The 20,841-nt window shown below is 35.9% G+C and overlaps 1 protein-coding gene across 1 annotated transcript; it reads left to right on the top strand.

Annotated features, from left to right (window-relative positions):
- The first annotated feature begins 14,701 nt into the window (after nt 1-14,701).
- On the top strand, nt 14,702-20,406 carry LOC104239765 (diphosphomevalonate decarboxylase 2-like). Its single transcript, XM_009794486.2, has 10 exons — nt 14,702-15,030; nt 16,329-16,527; nt 17,583-17,646; nt 17,866-17,929; nt 18,025-18,105; nt 18,514-18,600; nt 18,764-18,921; nt 19,061-19,109; nt 19,692-19,816; nt 19,937-20,406. Exons 1-10 carry the CDS (start codon nt 14,815-14,817, stop codon nt 20,157-20,159), a joined length of 1,266 nt encoding a protein of 421 aa, XP_009792788.1. The 5' UTR covers nt 14,702-14,814; the 3' UTR covers nt 20,160-20,406.
- The last annotated feature ends 435 nt before the right edge of the window (nt 20,407-20,841 follow it).

Below are 20,841 nucleotides of genomic sequence, written 5' to 3' on the forward strand. Positions count from 1 at the left end.
TCTAGAACGAAGTTGCGCTCATGAGAAGCTATTGTGTAGCCATTTTTGGCATCTTAACTTAGATTTAACGATAGATTCTCTGTATTTACATTAGCTTTTAATTAACATGTCTTGTTCTTCATCTATTTCTCTATTTTCTTCTTCAAGCATGAGTAGCTAAACCCATTAGCTAGGGTTGTAGCTCAACCCTAGTGTGGGTAATTGATGGGTGTTGCCATCTAGGGTTAGATTGACTATGGGTGTTTGCTATTTGGGTCAATTTTATGGTTTAATCTATGAATTGGTGGTTGCAAACACTGGTTTATGCTAAGTTGACTTGGCTCTTCTTGAGAAAGAGCCTAAGTTTCCAAAATTGACCCAACAAGGAATTGGGATGGACTCAAGAGAATTTATAGTCCCAATTAAAGGGTTAAATCTCGAGAGAGTAATTACCCGACTTGAACCCTAGTTGCTTGAGCTAATTTGCCTACCCATTTGGTCTCGAGAGAGTCAATTGGGCAAAATCACTCTCTCTACCGAGAGGTGTGAGAGTGGGTAAAATTGTGCAATAGTTATAGCATATTTCCCCAATCATGTCAATCGAACCTTAGAAGCATTTACCCGTCAATTAGCCACCTAGGTGAAAGTCACTACCCTAGTGCCTTTCTACCCATTAGATACAACTCTAGCAATTTTCTCATTAGCATAATTTAGTTCTAATTAGTAGTTGATAATATTAGTTTGTTAAAGAAAAATCAAAAGATGTTTGGAAGTGACATTTGGAACAATTACATGACTCTAGTCTAGACAGATACTCAACCCCCTTCCTAGTTCCTTGAGGAATTCGATCCCGACCCTCATATCGGGTAAAAGCTATTGCGACCCTCTCTTCCTACTTTGTAGTAGTGCGGAGTTGGCAGCGATCATGGACATTACCAAAGCATATGACGGTTGGAGGATGTTCTTTGATGGAGCTGCAAATTTCAAAAGAGTAGGCATTGGAGCAGTTTTGGTATCAGAAACGGGTCAACATTATTCGATATCCGCTAAACTCAGATTCCCCTACACCAACAATATGGCGGAGTATGAAGCTTGCATACTAGGTCTCAACATGGCAGTCGACATGAACATTCAGGAGTTGCTGGTAATTGGTGATTTAGATTTGCTTGTGCACCAGGTACAAGGAGAGTGGGCCACAAAAAATTCCAAGATATTGCCATACTTGCACCATGTGCAGGAATTAAGAAAGAGGTTCATAAAGATAGAGTTCCGACATGTGCCCAGAATTCAGAATGAGTTTGCCGATACATTGACCACCTTGTCATCTATGATACAACATCCAGATAAGAATTATATTGATCCCATTCCGGTGAGGATCCAATATCAGCCGTCATATTATGCTCATGTTGAAGAAGAAATGGATGGAAAGCCTTGGTTCCATGACATCAAGGAGTATTTGTCAAAGGGAGAATATCCGGAGCATGCAAACCACACTCAAAAACGCACACTCCGGAGATTGTCCAATCACTTCTTCCACAACGGAGGAAATTTGTACAGGAGAACTCCTGATTTGGGTTTGCTAAGATGTGTCGACGCAAAAAAAGCTTCTAAACTGCTTGAGGATGTACATGTTGGGACATATGGCCCGCACATGAATGATTTCGTCTTGGCTAAGAAGATACTAAGGGCAGGTTACTTTTGGATGACCATAGAGACAAATTGCATTCAGTACGTCCGTAAATGCTTTCAGTGTCAAGTGCATGCCGATATGATAAAAGTGCCGCTGAATGAGCTCAATGCAACAAGCTCACCTTGGCCATTCGCCGCCCAGGGAATGGATATTATTGGTCCGATTGAGCCCACTGCTTCAAACGGATACAGGTTTATTCTGGTAGCCATTGATTACTTTACAAAATGGGTAGAGGCTGCGTCTTACAAAGCTGTAACCAAGAAAGTTGTCGTAAATTTTGTCAAAGATCGAATTATTTGCCGATTTGGTGTTCCCGAATCCATTGTTACTAATAATGCCACCAATCTCAACAGTGATCTGATGAAAGCCATGTGTGAAACTTTAAAATCAAGCACAAGAATTCCACAGCCTATAGACCTCAGATGAATGGAGATGTAGAAGCCGCCAACAAAAACATCAAGAAGATACTAAGAAAAATGGTAGAGAACCACAAAAATGGCATGACAAGTTGCCCTTTGCTCTATTGGGGTACCGCACCACGGTTCACACATCAATTAGGGCAACTCCTTACATGCTGGTTTATGGTACCGAGGCTGTCATCCCAGCCGAGGTGGAGATTCCTTCTTTAATAATCATAAAGGAAGCTGAACTCAGCGATGAAGAGTGGATAAGGAGTCGCTATGAACAATTGGCCCTTATTGATGGAAAGAGGATGAACGCAGTATGTCACGGCCAACTTTATTAGAACAGAATGTCCAGAGCTTTCAACAAAAGGGTCAAACCAAGGCAATTGATACTGAAGAAGATCTTCCCACATCAAGATGAAGCCAAAGGGAAATTCTCGCCCAACTGGCAAGGTCCGTACATGGTTCGTAGGGTGCTGACAGGAGGAGCACTCATACTTGCAGAAATGGACGTAGAAATCTGGCCAAAACCAATAAATTTAGACACAGTCAAGAGATACTATGCCTAGATTATTTCACATTTCTTTTCTAATGTAATTGAACTACGCTTGACCTGATTCCCATTTAAGAGGGGATACATAGGCAACCTTATGGGTTCGGTCATATCATAATAAAATTTTCATTTCCCCCAAGATCAGAGCAAGTCCAGCCAACGCCAACAGGTGTTAGACGGTCAACAATCAGTTAATGAAACTGGGGCAGAATTTTGAGAAGGGCTCTCAAAATTTCGAAAAGACTCAGCAAGGCTTATTATCCGCAAACAGTTAAAAGATCATCCACCAAACTGGGGTAGAATTTTGAGGAGGACCCTCAAAATTCCAATACGAGAGAGATGCAATGCCTTTGAGATGTGTTACAGTCACTAGTTCATCAAAATTACTTGATATATCAATACATTTCTAAAAACAACTCTATTGTTTATCAATAATTGCATATTTTTGAAAACTCTATTTCCATAACAGTCAGTTATCACCTAGGGGAACTCAAAAGGCTTTCAGAACGAAGCAAAGCAAGGCCGGCAGATGAATCACAAACCAACCTCCCCTCACAAGACTTACAATTTTTCTTTGAACGCAGGCACATTGGCGTAACGATAGCATTCGCAAAACATGTATACACAAAGATAATTCACTATCAATCAGGCCATCAGACATCAAATACATCTCCAGCTAAGATATACACTACTCTTATTTGTTGCTCGCTCTTTGCATCAGTCTAATCCTTGACTCCCTATTTGCATACAACTAATCCTTGCCTCCCTATTTGCATGAGGCTAATCCTTGCCTCCATACTTGCATTAGTCTTATCCTTGACTCTATGAGGCTAATACCTGCTTCCACACCTACATGAGGCTAATCCTTGCCTCCCTATCTGCATGAGTCTAATCCTTGACTCCATGAGGCTAATCCCTGCCTCCATATTTACATGAGGCGAATCCCTGCCTCCACACCTGCATGAGGCTAATCCTTGCCTCTCTATCTGCATGAGTCTAATCCTTGACTCCATGAGGCTAATCCCTGCCTCCATACTTGCATGAAGCTAATCCTTATCTCCATACTTGCATGAGGCTAATCCTTGCCTCCCCATCTGCATGAGGCTAATCATTGTCTCCATAATTGCATAAGGCTAATCCTTGCCTCCCCATTTGCATGAGGCTAATCCTTGCCTCCATACTTGCATGAGTCTAATCCTTGACTCCATGAGGCTAATCCCTGCCTCCATACTTGCATGGGTCTAATCCCTGCCTCCCTATTTGCATGAGGCTAATCCTTGCCTACCCATTTGCATGAGGCTAATCCTTGCTTCCATACTGGCATGAGGCTAATCCTTGCCTCCATACTTGCATGAGGCTAATCCCTGCCTCCCTATTTGCATGAGGCTAATCCATACCTCCACATTTGTATGAGTCTAATCCTTGACTCTATACTTGCATTGAGGCTAAGACCTGCCTCCCCATCTGCATAGGACTAAGTGTTATCCCTCTTTGCACAAATATTGCTCTATTTCTATTACTATCTACTCACTTTTCAATCGGGCTAAGCTCTACCCTTCATTTCACAAGACTAAGCTTTGTCTTTTTAACATCATTAATGCATATCATGGGCGAAAATATCGCCAATCTATTCGAAGGCGTCATAGTCTAAAAGGCATCATCCTCATAGCCGGAAGACACTATGCCATGGCCTGAGGATCCCTCAAATTTGCATATTATTATTCAAAGGCTTCATGGTTAGGAGGCACAATTTGTCTTGGCCTGAGAACATCATTTCATGGCCTGCTAATCCCTCACTAAACAATTCATGGCCCGGGACATCATGGTCTTAGGACGTCATCTTTAACCGTCGAAATACAACCTTCATGGTCCAAAGGGAATCTGCATCATGTTTAAATTTTCGCAAATACATGTTTGTATCATCTTTTATCTGCAGGTAACCCGTAAGCGACCACTATCCTAGCAGGAGAAATCTCTCTCCAGTTCCTTCAACTATCTCAAACCTTAACTGCTTACCATAACCGCTTTCGCATCTCGTGTCCGTTCTTGCAATGATTTCATCGGCGTATTTTGCCGATGAATCCAGAACTACACATGGCCTGATTCTTGTAAAACCAGGGATATGTAGGCAACTCAAAGATCGGAGTCTGGACCTTGTCTTTCAAAGCATCCTGTCTGGTCAAAATTGGCCATCATTTCTTTACCCGAAAACTCTTTCATCCTTCTCGAGTAAAGAGGGGCAACTGTTGATACCCAATTTTTTTCTACATAATTTTATATGCATAAGTACTTGAAAAATAGCATATATATATATATATATATATATATATATATATATATATATATATATGCATATATAAGCATGCAAAAGAATTTTATAATTTTTCTATAATTTTAAAGATTTTAAATTGATTTATTTCCTCCCTTTTTACCCATAAAATCCCCAATAATTATCCCTCAAATTATTGTTGTGGTAATTTAGTCATCTAAATTCTATATTTATGCCAAAATATTTTAAAAATATTTTTAGCGCATTTTTATAATTGCATTTTTAAAACTAATTTGCATATAATTGCAATATTAGCCCTATTAATGTATAATTACATTTATATGCATAAAATTGATCTTCTATATTTTTAAAATATTAAATATCTATTTTAAATTATTTTGGTACACGAAATTATTTATTATTTATTATAAATTATATGGGATTAAATTGGCTATTTAAAATATAGTCAGACTGCATTTCGATTTTAGCCTCAATTTTAACCCAACCCGAGCCCAATTCCTAATCAAATTACCTGACCCAAACCCTAAACACACCTACCCGACCTAGAACCAATTAAATCATGGCCGTTGATTTGAAAGATCAATGGCCCGTATTGATTCTTGACCTTTTTTAATCCTAAACCACTCCCAGCCCTAATCATTTCCCAGATACCGCCGCCCTAGAATCCTCTCTACTCTCAGTACACTCTCAACCTAACCCTAGCCCTTCAACCGCCGACCTCTTTTCTCCGGTCATCTCCGGTGACCTCTTATCGTCTCCTAAGCCTCCAATGGCTTCTCTCATGCCATGCCTGCCTTCTCTAAGATCTTCAAGGGCCTAGGGCCATGCCGACTTGCATATAGGGTTCGTCACTTGTCTGTTCTTGGCTACTCCTGTGTGATTTCAAGCAAAATCATGTTGTATCTATTACGATCTTTGAGATTCTAGACAGGTTCTTTCATCTCTATGGGTTTCTTTTGAAACCCTAATTTCTTCATATATCTGACGATTTGAATTTGTTTCTTTAATGTTTTACACTATCCTTGGAACTCTTTACAAGAATTATTGATTTCAAGTGTTTTTCACCTTCTTCTAAAAATTAGGGTTTCGAAATTTCTTTTAAAACCTTGTTTAACTGATTCTTTGTGTTTAAACTTCTATTTCTTGCATATTTTGGTTTATTCTATGATTTTACTACACCTTTAACTCGTCTATGTTGTAAGCCCTAATTTTCTAGGGTTCTTCATTTGATTTTGTAACTGGCTGATTCTCGTTTGAGTTTCTGTGATTATCTTGCCTCGAATATGTTTCTACTGAGTTCCTTAGCCTAACTTACATCAGCTCTATGTGCTTGAGTTCATCTTGACTATTCAAGACTTGCCTTTTTACTTGCTATGTCTGGTTATTCTTATCTTGCTCTATTTATATGCTAAACACTTACTCGTGACTTTCTCTTTGATTGATTCTGGATTCCTTGTTTCATGGTTTGATTGGAAGACCTTCCTTTAAACCTTTGATTCCTACCCTTTCTATTCAAATTAATTGATTCGCCTACTGTGTCTGCTTTGTTACTTTATTCTTACTAATTATCTTCTTAATTAGAGTTTTCTGAACTTAGCCCTAATTTTTTACCCATTACTTACTGAATTTGAAATCTTTCCTTATTGGTCGTACATTGATTTATTTCCTTATATGTTACTTGTTCTTACCGTTTGAACTAATTCCCTTAACTTATGTGAGTGCTTGTACTGAGTTTGCTCTAATTGATTCTGAGTTCCATAATTACTATGCTATTGTGATTCTTGCCTTATTTTACCTAGTTTCGAACTACTATATATACCTACTCTCTCATTAACACACACAAAAAAAGACATTGGTTCAAAAACTCTCTCTTTCACACTAAGAGATTTTTGCTCTCTTTTGTGTTACTTACTACTGTCTAAAGTCAAACGGCTGCAAGCCAAGGCTAACTACTGGGTCCTCTTTCACTTTGTGTTTACTATCCCCTTACTGGTATGTTCTTATTTTAATTCAAGTCCCAAAACAATATGCTTCTCCTATAACTTCAGTTTGTCATGTTTCTAATATTCTTCTATCTATAGTTTTGTTGTTCAACCTACAATTAACATGCCTACTTCACTGTCTTCTTTGATGCATGCTATATACCCCCTTAGGATCCCCTTCTAGTATGCCCCAATGTGACTATGTTTCTCTGATCCCTAGCATGCACCTTCCTGTATGAAGTAATTGGCTATCCTAAGCCTATTGATTCTGTATTAACTCTAAAGTTCATGCTATACTTTAAAAGCCTTGACCCCTTTTAAGGTTCCTCTGATTATGTACCTATGTGCATCTGTGCTTACTATGTTCCCTAAGCTTACCCCAAATCCCCACTACCCCTAAGTGAATGTGTGCACCTATTTGACTTCATGTATTGAAGTGCTGATGAACTTCTTCTGGTTCTGTATTTGGTTTGATTCATTGTTAGTCACCTTACCTTTTTTAAATTGTCTTATTTCAAGCAAATCTCTTTTTTTAATATTATTTTCCTACTGAAACCTTTCAAGCTGTGTCAAGCACTCTTACTCTACTCCTAAGTCACTAGGTTCTGCCCCTTCCAGTGTGTGTACTGCCTTGGGATCCTCTTGATAACCCTCTGAACTCTGGCACACTGAGGCTGGCCCTTCTACACTGCACTTACTCAATTTAGTTACAAAGTCTAGGTGTGAGCACTGCCCGGGATCCTTGAGATCCTTAGGGAACTCTGACGCACTTAGACAATGATATTCTCTATGAAATTGGCATTTGAGGCTATTGGAGGTCTTGGGAAATCACTTAGGCCTGCTTCAGGTTCACTATAGTGTAACTTCTTCTTTTCTTTTATCTATTTATGTAATTCATTCATCTGGTTTGTAATAATTTGCATACGAATATTGGGATAACTAGTGAAAAAGGGTGGGTAATTACATATTTGTGGGGTAAACGGGTAGAAACCATGCCTATAGAATTTTATATTTGTTATGCCTTACCATGTTAAAAATTATGCCTATAGGTCTCAGGTGGTTCCAATAATAGAAATCATGTTTATAGGTCTTAAAATCAACTTCAGAAGTAGATACCATGCCTATAGGATATGATCCAGTTCAACTTTTGTTATAACGGGTATTTACCTGTGTTTTCATTTGTTATCATGCCTACAAGTTTCTAACATTAGCAATTCACAAGTAGATGTCATGCCTATAGGAAACAACATCAGAAATTCTGCCTAAATATCTAAAATCAGTTTGGTTTAAATAAGTCAATCCAGTTCATGATTAGTTTACTTCGAAACTGGTCTAATCAGTGGTTTGTTTTCCCTGAAATGAATTCTTTCAAAAAATGCCCTAATCTATCGCTAGACAACATGCCTATAGGAACTCAAGAGTTTGTTTTAAAATCTGCCCATTGTTTACTCTATCAAACGTAGTATCATGCTCTTAGGATGCCACTATTCAGCGTTTAGGCAAGCCTATAGGGTAAGTTTAAATTCTGAAACTGTTTCCGCTACTTAATATTGTTCTGATTAATAGGCTTAAAATCAGTAGGCAAGTTGATAAGGCCATTACTTCTGAGTTTATTAAAAATAAACCGCCTATCTTTTATGTTTTGATATTCACTTAGACATCATGTCTTAGGATACTGTTTAACAATATGGTCCTTATTTGTGTTTGAGTCGTGCTGCTTATGTGCGTTGTGTGTGGAAGTAAACTTGAGCCTCTAATTGATTCTTTTCTGCCTTATGTGCTATGGTCCTATTTGTTCTTGCCTGTCGCCTTAGTATCTTTACCTTTAAACCTTAGGGGTCTGTCTAGAACTGTCTATAGGTAGAGGTCCTAAATTTCCTCCAGGACCATTAAGAAGGGATGGGTAACAGCATACAATAGAGATCGCTAACCAACACTCGCTCTAATAACCACTAAGGGGTGGGAAGGGTAGATATGGGATATGATGACTACACATTAATGTCACGTGTAGCCCCTCATTGAGGAGTGTTTACCGGACATTGTGTGGGGCGATCCTATAGGCTAACCAACCTAGGACCCCTCCTTGCCCAAATTCCTTCTGTTTAAAACTTTGTTTTATGTGTATACAACTTGTTCAAAACCTTTGTCTTATTATTTGAGTTATACAACGTCCAACGTGCTTTACTTGCAAATTTTTTAATTCAACTACTTATTTGTTAATGGACTAATTCATAAGTATAAATTCGGTCGGGACCCACCATTGTAGACCGAGAGGGGTGCCTAACACCTTCTCCTCAAGGTTATTTCGAGCCCTTACCCTAATATCTGGTAATGCAAACTAGTCCATGAGTTAATTACTCTAGGTGCCCTAACACACCTTAATTCGTTAGGTGACGACTCTTCAAATACCCAATTCCCAAAAGGAAATGAGTTATTACCCCATAAATATCGAAACCCGAACTTTCTCCGCGGAGGAAAAAAAGTGGCGCGACAATCCCTAAGAGCGTATAATCCCTAAGAGCGTGCGGGTAATGGACAGTCAGCCATACCATCAACGGGCAACCCGAATAAAACCTCCACGTCTTGTAGCGTGATGATAGCCTCGTTGATAGGTAGATGAAATGTGTGAGTCTCACATCTCCACCGCTCGATCAGAGCCGTGATCAAGGGCTAGTCAAACTGCAATCGATCGACCTCTACAATCCGGTAAAAATCCGTCCGCTGAAGGCATGTAACTGTACGGGAATGAAGTGGGTGGTCCCTAATGAACTCCCTACGTCTGGGGTGGAAGGTCTAAGATAGAAATTATCCATCCCAGATGTGTAAAGACCTACGGCCACCCTTGAGTAACAGTAGCTCTCGAACATCAGGTCTCGGATGCACAGACGGAGGATCCATGACGATGTCTGTAAATTAAATAATATTAATTAAAGTATTTTTCTCTTTATTAATTTAACATCTTTAAATATATTGCGATATCTTTTATATTAATATTTAATCGATAATTTTTTTTACATTATTATTAGTTTGATATAAAATATTTATTTATATGCCCGCAGATCCACCTCAACATCCTCATTTCTTCTACCTTCATCTTCTGGATATGTGACTTCTTAACAGGCCAACACTCAGCCCCATACATCATGGCCGGTCTAACCACCGCTTTATAGAACTTACCTTTGAGTATCAGTGGCACTTTCTTGTCACACAATACTCCAGAAGCTAACCTTCATTTCATCCATCCTACCCTAGTGCGGTGTGTGACATCCTCGTTGATCTCCCCCCCGGATAACCGACCCAAGGTACTTGAAGCTGCCTCTACTCGGGATGACCTATGATTCAAGCCTCACATCCACACCCATTTCCCCCTGCTCAACGCTGAACTTATACTCCAAGTATTCCGTCTTCATCCTGCTAAGCTTGAAACCCTTAGATTCAAAAGCATGTCTCCAAACCTCCAGCCTCTCGTTAACACCGGCTCGCGGCTCATCAAGTATTTATTATTAATACTTAATAATAATAAAAATTACTATTAAGTATTTATTATTTTTTAAAAATTACTATTAAGTATTTATTTCGTTCATAATGATTTGTATGTTAATTTGTTATATTTTACACAAAACCCGGCATTGTCTCTTTTGTACTGCCAACTAATTATTTTATGATTCATATCTAATTTTTGGTTCATATCTACTTTTTGATTCAAATCTAATAATATATTAACTATACAATTAATAATTGATTAAAATTCAATCCATAATTGAGTATTTTAATCGGGTTCGTTAATGAGGACACATAATTATTATTCTACACTAAAAAATACTAAAGAGCACTAAATGCACACTACTCTAAATAGCCATAAATAACATCAATTAACATAAATTAAAATTTATTATCAGCTCTACTACATTAAAGGGCACTACATAACACTAAAGGGCACTAAAATAACACTAAAGTCACATATTATTGTTGTACAACTATAAAAATAGCAAACATATAACATAAATTATTCAACAAAGGAATAATATACAATTTTCATTTAATAAACTAATCCGGATAAAAAATAATTCACAAAACAATCACAATATCATGCAATACAGTAATAACAACTAAATACTCAATTATATATATCACTTATACTAAAAAAAGTGATTCGGAATACCTCATTTTGGATTTTTTTGAATGGAGAAACAATAAAGATTTGACCACTGAATCGGACAATAAACGAGTTCCACTACATGACAAGGCCTTGGATCGGGTGTTAGATCGATAAAATAATAAAGGGACAAGATTTCAGGGAAGATGTGTGGGCTCAATGGAGCTTTTTGGCTTTTAAACGTGGGGGGGGGGGCTGCTTTGCTCTGTATGGAAGGAGACGATGGGTTTATTTAAATAAGTACAACGCATGAATTACATGCACTATACCTGATTGTCTTTTCATATTTATTGATGAGCTATACTAACTAGCGCAAAACACAACACGAAATTGATGCTCGCTAATCAAAGATAATATACTAAAATATCGTCGCCACATAGATTGAATTTAAACAATATTCGAGTAATTTCTTGGTTAATTGCTATTCAGGAGGATCAACACTTAAGTTAAATGATTATGAACTACGTTTAAATACTAAAATAAAGTAATTGACAACAAAAAATTGGAGATTCACGTAGTTGGTTTGTTATCAATGTAGGAAATGAGGATTTAACAGGATAGGTGCAAGATAGTTATTTGGGATCTTACTTTAGTTTAATTCACTCTAATGTTTTAATGATTCTCCCGAATTCACTCGATGATTAGTTCAAACGTATAGTCAAGGCTCCTTTCTCGATTAAATCTTAATTCTACGAGGTGAACTAATATAAGCATTGTGAAAGTATGCAAGCATGCATTATTGGATTAGTCTTTAGGAAAACGTTTCTCGAATATTCTCCTATCTTGATTTAGTCAACAATTTAACAAGCTCTTTCGATTACTTAAGAGAATCAATGAATTAAATCAAACAAAATAATGCAAAGATAATCACCAAAATATTTCTCTTTCATTTAGAAACTCGATGAATAAAGTTTCAATAATTCAAAGCTCAACTAGAGTTAAAATCCACAAATATTTATCAAAACACCATATCCGTCAAGCCCTAAGGGAAATTACTTCATAATCATGGAGGAAGTCATTACAAATATAATTAAAGAATGAGAAAACATCAATCTAACGTTGCAATCCAAACTCCCATATTGAATTGATGGAAAGATGATGAAATCCCGTATCTTGCAGCATCCAATGCTCTCCCAAAGCTTCCAAGGTAAAAAATCCTCTAAAAATCATATTTTTAATGTATTTATACCATGTAGGAACGAGACTGGATGAAACTACTCTTTCCAAGTCGAAAGTGAGACACTTAGACCGCAAAAATACACTGGTGCGCGCCTCATGCGCCGCATTAGTGAGGATCTTCAGAGAGTTAATTTTTCTCACTTTGCAGGAATTTTACACTAGCGCTCTGAGCCCCGCGGCGCGGTAGTGCAATTTCTTCAGAGTAGTTTTGTTTTCTTACTTTTTAACATCCAAACTTGGTCTCGACCCCCGAACGTGATTCCGACTTAATTTCTTGAGCTTTTACTTAGACTTCAAAGCTCCAACTTGTTCAAATTAGCTCCAAATTATCTTAATAGCTCGGAATCACTTCCCGCAAGGCATATGACACATAATAAGTGCAATACACTAATATTTAAGCTCAAGCACAAGTAAAATGCAGTAACTGGAGTGCAAATTATGACTAAGACACGGGTTTCTAGCCTACCATCATATACTAAGACTTTAACCGCCTTTTCAAACTTGGGCATAGCGTATGAATTACATGTGATATATCTTAACAGACAAACGTGCCGTTAAGGTATAGCGCATGTAATTCTTGCGCTATATATAAAAATGTTCTTAGTTCTTTTTTCCGCCTATTTTGGTGTTTTGAGTTCGAAAGTCCATCATTTTGGTTCCGGACTCGCAAAAAAAGTAGCTCTCTATTCCACTTTATGTGACGTTGTTCAAAGTATGAGAGTCATGATTAATTTTCAGTGTGAATCTGAACATAGAATTTTCAATTTTTTGGAATAAAATTCATATATCTCTATAAACTACATAAAATAATTTTTGGAACAAAATTCATATATATATATATATATATATATATATATATATATATATATATATATACACACAAACTATTTACAAATATTTGCAACAAAATGTGGTGAAGTGAATTTTGCTTAACTCTCCAAATACTGGAATTCAACAACCTACTCATAGTGAGTGAATTGAATTTAGTGCATTAATCAATTAAATACTACAAGGCATAAATTTATATGTAAGGTTTTAGTACTTAATCATAATAAATTTTATTATGTAATTTCACTTTATTTTATGACTTTTATCATAATTAAACAGCTTAGGACAGTGCAAACATCGAATGGCAATAAGTATGTTGTTTGAATATTATCACCTTTCCAAATTTGCATGTGAGCTCCAATAAGCAATATAAATTGGAATAACCCGAGATGTCAAATTAAAAGTATTATTGTTTCTTCCCACCAAAAAAAAAAAGAAAAAAGGGAGGGGTTCCAAATTTTGATTTGAATTCACATATCAATTTTCAAATATTTTAGATAAAATTTCTATAAATTTTTTTTCAAAAATACAAAAACATACCTTGTTATAATTAAATATTTCCATATATTTTAAAATATCCTAGTTAAAAAGAATATTACTTAAGTTTTCAAATAATAGTAGAATAATTCTTTTAGTCAATTCGATAAATTAAAAGAAGTGGGGAAGGGTGTTGCTGCCTTTATTTGACGAATACGATATTGGGGTTGGTGAAATATGCACATCTTTCACTATTTCTTTAAGGTTTAAGTTCTATGCATTAATGACTTATAAAATATTTAAATAATTACATGACTTAAAAATTATAGATAAATCTTTTTACAGATAATATTAATTGATAATTTAATAAAAATAATATTTAATCTGCAATCATATATTAAATTTTATTAATATTGTAATAAGTCTTATACTGTCAGTATAAAATAAGTCTTTATTTTATTCTTTTAATCGTTTGTTTCTCTTATTCATAAGGGGAGTATATTCTTCAACCTTAGCTTATGTTTGACAAAAAAAAAAAAAAACCTTAGCTTATGCTCTCGTGCAATCAAAGAAAGACAATTATTAGAATATCATCCCACCAAAGTGAGAAAGTACTGGTGAGTTTTTTTTGGGTTTCACCATTAAAACCCGACTATATTCAGATTTGTGCCGCGTAGAATAGTACTAGTGAGTTATTTGTCCTTTAGTGAGTTAATAATAGTGGTTATAAAGAGCAATGACCACTTATATTATGGGATCAATGGTTAATAAGAGTTGTTATTTTCTTCATTTACTAGTCATAACAAATATTATAATTTAATATTTTTATATTAAAATATAATATTTTTCAATAAAATGGCTAAACTAAAAATAAAAGAAAAAAAATCATAAGTTCCATGTATTTAAGTTATGTACATAAAATATAAAAATCAGTCACGCTATCAGTAAATTTTAACATTCGGTAGCAGCTCAATTATATTTTATTAAATAATTACCTCATAACTAATTCGATTATATAAATATTTTTAACACAATTTTGTTCAAAAGCGTGGACCCCAACACCCAAAGTGCCAATAGGAAATTAGTAAACTATTTTCATTCAACAAAGGAGGTTAGCATTTCAGCTCACTTATAGCAGACATGTATTTATTGTACCAGTATATAAATAGTAGAAACAACAGATACAATATCATAAATTTCAGAAATCCCCACATAAATTCCCCCTTTGTGTGTGATCCAATCCTAAATACTTTCTTTCAATCATTTTTTCTTTGGCATGGCGGAGGAATCCCAAAAATGGGTATTAATGGTAACGGCGCAGACACCTACTAACATAGCGGTGATAAAGTATTGGGGAAAAAGGGATGAAAATCTAATTCTTGCTATTAATGATAGTATTAGTGTAACCCTTGATCCTGCTCACCTTTGTACCACTACCACTGTTGCTGTTAGCCCTGCTTTTAATCAAGATCGCATGTGGCTTAATGGCAAGGTAAATATAATTTCTCTCTTTTTAATTTTAATGTGTGAATTTTGGTCATTATTAATTCTAGTGAGCTAATGTGGATTGATTTTTGTGATTTGGAAAGGATTTAAGTTATATATGGTGATAGTGTAATGAATTGTGTGAAGGTGAGCGTTGGGGTAAAGTTGCTGTCATGTGACCAGGATCACGGGTTCGAGCCCCGAAAACAGTCTCTTGCAGAAACCCTTTTTTTTGTAATGAATTGTGTATACCATCAGTGAAATTTAACATGTCATAGCAGGTCAGTTACCATATATTCGGGGTTGAAGGTTAGCTTACTTGGCGAGCTCTCCGCCTTTCATAATTGAGGTGGATCATAGTAGCGTAACATCCCCTGATGTAGTAAATTTTTTTAAAATAAAACAATAAAAAAGTTGCCATTATTCTAGGTTACTAGTCAACGTTATTGAATAGAGATATATGAAATTGTCTTTTAAGTGACTTAGTTGTGTAAATATTTTTTGCACTGTCAATACACAGAATTTAAACTCTATTGGAAAATCTTACTCCCTCCATTTTATTTTATTTAGCAGTTTTTGACTAGACATGGAATTTAAAAAAGAAAGAATTTTTAGCACATACCAAAAGTACTCTTAGAACTGGTTGTCTTAAGGATGGCACGACATTTCCATAGTTGTAAGATTATTCCTTTAAAGGTCAATTGAAATGTTTAATGGTAAAAAGTTCCGAAATATAGAAAGGTGAGATTTTTTTTAACAGACTAAAAAGGAAAGATTGTCATGTAATATGGAACATAGGAGTAGTTCTTAATATTGGTCAGGATTCGGGTTTTAGCTGCTACTTGCTAGATTTTAGGCTGTTATGCTGTAATAGTGCAACATTTTGAGTGCCTATTAGCTGTGTGTGACTACATGTAGTAGAATCAAGGAGGTTTAAATCAGGAGTAGGGAGCTTGGCTCTCCATTTCATACTAAGTCTTCACTCTTGCTGGAACTTATTGCTAACTATCTTTTTTTTCCCTTTGGTGTTGAGAGTGAATGCATGATCGATCTTTTACCTATGAACAGATTTAGTAATCCAAGATGCCTTTTTAGTTCCATCGTTGGTCGAATCTTTGATCATCTTGTCCATTTTTCGCTACAACATAGTAAACATAGCAGTGAGGAAAAAATTAAGATTCTTGAAAGTGCTATTCATACTATCTTAGTTTTAGAAACCTGAGCTCATGGGGATTCCTCCTTCATCCATTTTATTTCTAGGAATATTTTGATCCTTTATAATTTTGCTTTTGCTTGTTGTTTTAGGAAATATCCCTCTCTGGTGGCAGATACCAAAACTGTCTTAGGGAAATTCGCGCTCGTGCTAATGATGTTGAAGATGAGAAGAGGGGTATCAAGATCGTGAAAAAGGATTGGGAGAACCTGCATGTGCATATTGCTTCTTATAATAATTTTCCTACTGCTGCGGGTTTGGCCTCCTCAGCTGCTGGCTTTGCCTGCCTAGGTACTGCTAAACATTTCTTTGTTACTTCAATTCTAAATTCATTTTGTCGCTTCACTATTTCGTTTGTTTGGTCTTCTACTGGCTGTTAAGTTTAAACACCAAGGATCATGATGAATTTTGAAAAGGAATGATTACTTTATTATTTTAGAATTTAGTCCTTTATGAAAACAGTGGCTGCACACAATATCTGACGTGGATTTTCTTAAGGCTTGCCTGTATCTCAATCTGTGATTTGACTTCAAAGCAAAAAAAAAAAGTAATTCATTCTTTCTAGTTCAGAAAGTTAAGTACCTTTTCTAGATCATTTGTTCAAGTTCTGCATTTCTCTTTTCTGGATGTTCATCTCTTGGAGTGACCTTTGGATCTATCTGTAGTGTACCATGTGGCTTGAGGAGCAAAATAGTTTTAAGTGACATAATTATTTAGCTAATTGAAAATTGCAAGCTTTTATTTGATCATATGCTGTCCATTACGCAATGCCTTATGTTTCTCTAAGTTTCTCCCCATACATATAGTACAGTTTAATCAAGTAATGTTGGCTCCCCTGATGCTAATTCAAATCGATTGGAGCTTCGTTTTACCATTTCCTTTTTCCTGCAACTGGTTTTTCTGGAACTTATTATTTTAGCTCTGATATCTTGTAAGTGGTCATCAAAAGAATGTACTTGTTAGTGGAACTATAGAGGTACCTGCTAATTTCTACTGATAGAATACCTTTCCCTTAGTTATAAATTCTTTAGCATATCCTATGTCTATATTCCATTTATCTTTTGTTTGCATATTTTCATTTTAAATTCATTCCTTATTTAAATATGTAATGAAATTACGACGACAGTGAGTAAACAATTGATCTAAGTGAGGCCATATTATGATTTTTGTGTTGATAAGTATATAATATACTACATTACTCGTGGAATTAATTTTTTCTTCAAGTGCTATTTTTTTTTTTTTTTTTTACCTAATTCTCTCCTCTTTGCTGAATCTTTGCTTTCTTCAATCTTATTCTTCTAAGGCTTCTGAGATGGATACAACTAATTTCTGCTTTCTCTATGTAGTTTATTCCCTTGCAAAGTTAATGAATGTGCAAGAGGACAACGGGAAGCTTTCTGCCATAGCCAGGTAGATTATGTCAGTTGTAACTAATTCCTTTAGCTTGTTGGGTTGTATTTTGTTGGTCCTATTTAGTCCAATTAACTAGATAGGACTATAGTGAATTCTACTCATATTTTCTTACTTTCTCTATTCCATTGGTCTTGTTTATTAGGTTACCCTATGATAACTGAGATTTTATAGCTCATATAAATAGGTCAAAATGACAACTTCCTTTATTCACTTCAGGCAAGGTTCAGGAAGTGCTTGTCGAAGCTTATATGGAGGATTTGTTAAGTGGGTTATGGGAAAAGTACGTCTGGTTTATGAGTCCTTGTCTTGTGCTTCTCTCAACAAATATCTTATCTTCTCACTGTTGTTGTAATGCTTTTCCCTGGATATGTGCAGGAGGAAAATGGAAGTGATAGCGTTGCTGTTCAACTTGTAGATGAGAAACACTGGGATGAGCTTGTCATCATCATAGCCGTGGTATGTACTTCTCCATCCACATTATCATTGTTTGTCTAAAAGTTAAGCTATTTATATTGTTGCTAGACTTTTAGGGGAAAGAAAACATCTCTCTCAATTAAACTATAAGGTCTTGTATACTTCGGGCCATTTACTTTTACCTGCTCCTTAATTTATTTTCTTCTTATTTCTAGTAGTCATCTTATAGTTTCCCCACTTTCCAGTTTCAACTTATACTTTTTATTTCATTTCCTCACAATTTTATGCCGTCCCCCTCTTAGCTCATCTGCACATTCTTCACTATGGATTTATGAAATTCACTGAAATAAATCATATAAATTTGACCATTGGGACAGTTTTGTGTTTATTTTTCTTCCAAAGCATGTCAAAAAATTTGATTCTTTTTGAATGTTTTGGCTGTATTTTCAGGTGAGCTCACGGCAGAAGGAAACAAGTAGCACCTCAGGAATGCTTGAGACTGTTGAAACCAGTGCGCTGATAGAACACAGGGCAAAGGTATTTCTCTTGTCCTCTTGTTTACATTTGGATTCTGCATCTTCAATTAGTGTCCTCAAAATCTTCCAGACATTTTCACTTGGTTCTTTAAGTTAACCTCTATTCAATTGGTGAGAGTTGTATTAGAAGTATTGACTTTCCATTCTTGTATTGGGATTTTCAGGAAATAGTGCCAAAGCGAATAATTCAGATGGAAGAAGCCATACAAAAACGTGATTTTGCAACTTTCACTCACTTGACTTGTGCAGACAGCAATCAATTTCATGCAGTCTGCCTGGATACTAGCCCTCCTATATTCTACATGAATGATACATCTCATAGGCAAGTTCTTAACTTCAAGCTACTAAAATGAGGTCTTTGCCGAACTTCTTTTCTTAAAAAAAAAATTGAACTTGATACTTTTTTTGGGTAATGTTGAGAATCGGAGAAAGTAAGTCTTAATGGCGTGTTCAACTTTCAGGATAATCAGCTGTGTTGAGAAATGGAACCGTTCAGAAGGAACTCCACAGGTTTTTCTACTTTACCGTAATCTTTTTGTAGTGCATAGTTGCATGATTTTTAGATGAATAATTCTATATTAACAGTGTAAACGAACACAACTGCAAGAGTTGCTACCTTTTATTTATTATTCCTGAGAAATTTGTCATAGAATTCAATACTTGAGCTAGAATTGTGAATGTTAGATGCTTGAGACGGAATAGTGATTATCCTTCTGAACTGGAATTTTTGTTTCATTCTCTAAAATGTATTGCATCCTCTCCTCAATTCCATCGACATTCCTGTTTGACAACTCCACAAACTGAGTTATGTTCCAACTGAATTCTCCCTGGTCTTGAGCTGGTTTGAGATTACTGCTTTTCAGTTACTTCATAATATCGATTATCACTGAGATCTTGACATTATATCAAGCGATACAAGAACATCTATCTATTTCAAGCCTTTTTCAGTTTTGATTGACAATTGAGTGTTTGGCTAAGTTGCATTATTGGGGTCTAATTTTCAGTTAGTTTGACTTTTAAAGTACGTTTACAGTAACATAAATCAATGTATATGGTCTTGTTGGTTGTTACCAAGTATAAAAATGTTGCCAGGTTGCATATACTTTTGATGCGGGGCCAAATGCAGTTCTAATTGCACGTAACAGAACATCTGCTGCACTTCTACTCCAGAGGCTGCTCTTCCACTTCCCTCCAAACTCAGAAACTGATCTAAACAGGTACATCCGTTAGGGAAATTTCCATCGTTTTTATGTGATCATGGGATTAATTATTCTTGGGCAATCGATAGGCAATCATATTCACTGCTTCTCCCTTCTTCTTCTTTCTTCTCTCTCCAGCTACGTCATAGGTGATAAATCAATACTGAAGGATGCTGGAATTCAGGAGATAAAGGATGTGGAAGCATTGCCTCCACCTCCAGAAATTAAGGACAAGGTTCCAGTTCAGAAATGTAAGGGCGAAATTAGCTACTTCATATGCACAAGACCTGGTAGAGGTCCAGTTTTGATAAGCGACGAAAGTCAAGCTCTTCTCAACCCTTATACCGGATTGCCCAAGTGAAGTGCCGTACTTTTGATTATAAGATTCTGTTGAATGATCAGGCCTAAACAGAGTCCCGAGTTCTACGTATTACAGCCTCTTACCCTAAAGAGAAAAAATGGAGGCTGCTATTTTTAAAATGGTTTCAGTATAGATGAACTTTGAATTCAAAAGCTGTTGTTTGTAGTTCAGTTTACTTATTCTTCAGTAGAAATTGTTGTGTACTCGTTTCTTTGTTGAATGCAATAAGAGTCCTCAATTTTGCTTCTTTCCGTCATTTCCTGGAATCAAATAAAAAATATTTTTCATAATGAACTGACTCATAATCTCATTGTTGTACAACATATATTTTTTTTGTTGAGAAAAAGGATAATTTCATTAATAAAGGTTATGGAGGCATTATATCACTATTAGTAATATTAGGGATAATACTTAGGTTTCCAAACACTGCTAGTGTATTATATATGGAGCTAGATACTAGTCTAGTAGTAGATGCTTTATTTTTGTCTTCTTGGATCATCCTTTTTACTGGACCTGGAGGTGAGTGCAAAATAGTTGTAGTAGAGCTTAGATGTTGTTTGGAACCCAATTTACACAAAAAGTGCGCCACTTTGTTGCCTTTACGGAAGCTATGCTGAAGCACTGGATTCCCCAATCTCTTCAACAAGTACCTGCATTCCAAGATAGTGTTAGTATAAGCCGG

This window comes from Nicotiana sylvestris, chromosome 4 (genome assembly GCF_000393655.2).
Source record: "Nicotiana sylvestris chromosome 4, ASM39365v2, whole genome shotgun sequence".
Lineage (NCBI taxonomy): Eukaryota > Viridiplantae > Streptophyta > Magnoliopsida > Solanales > Solanaceae > Nicotiana > Nicotiana sylvestris.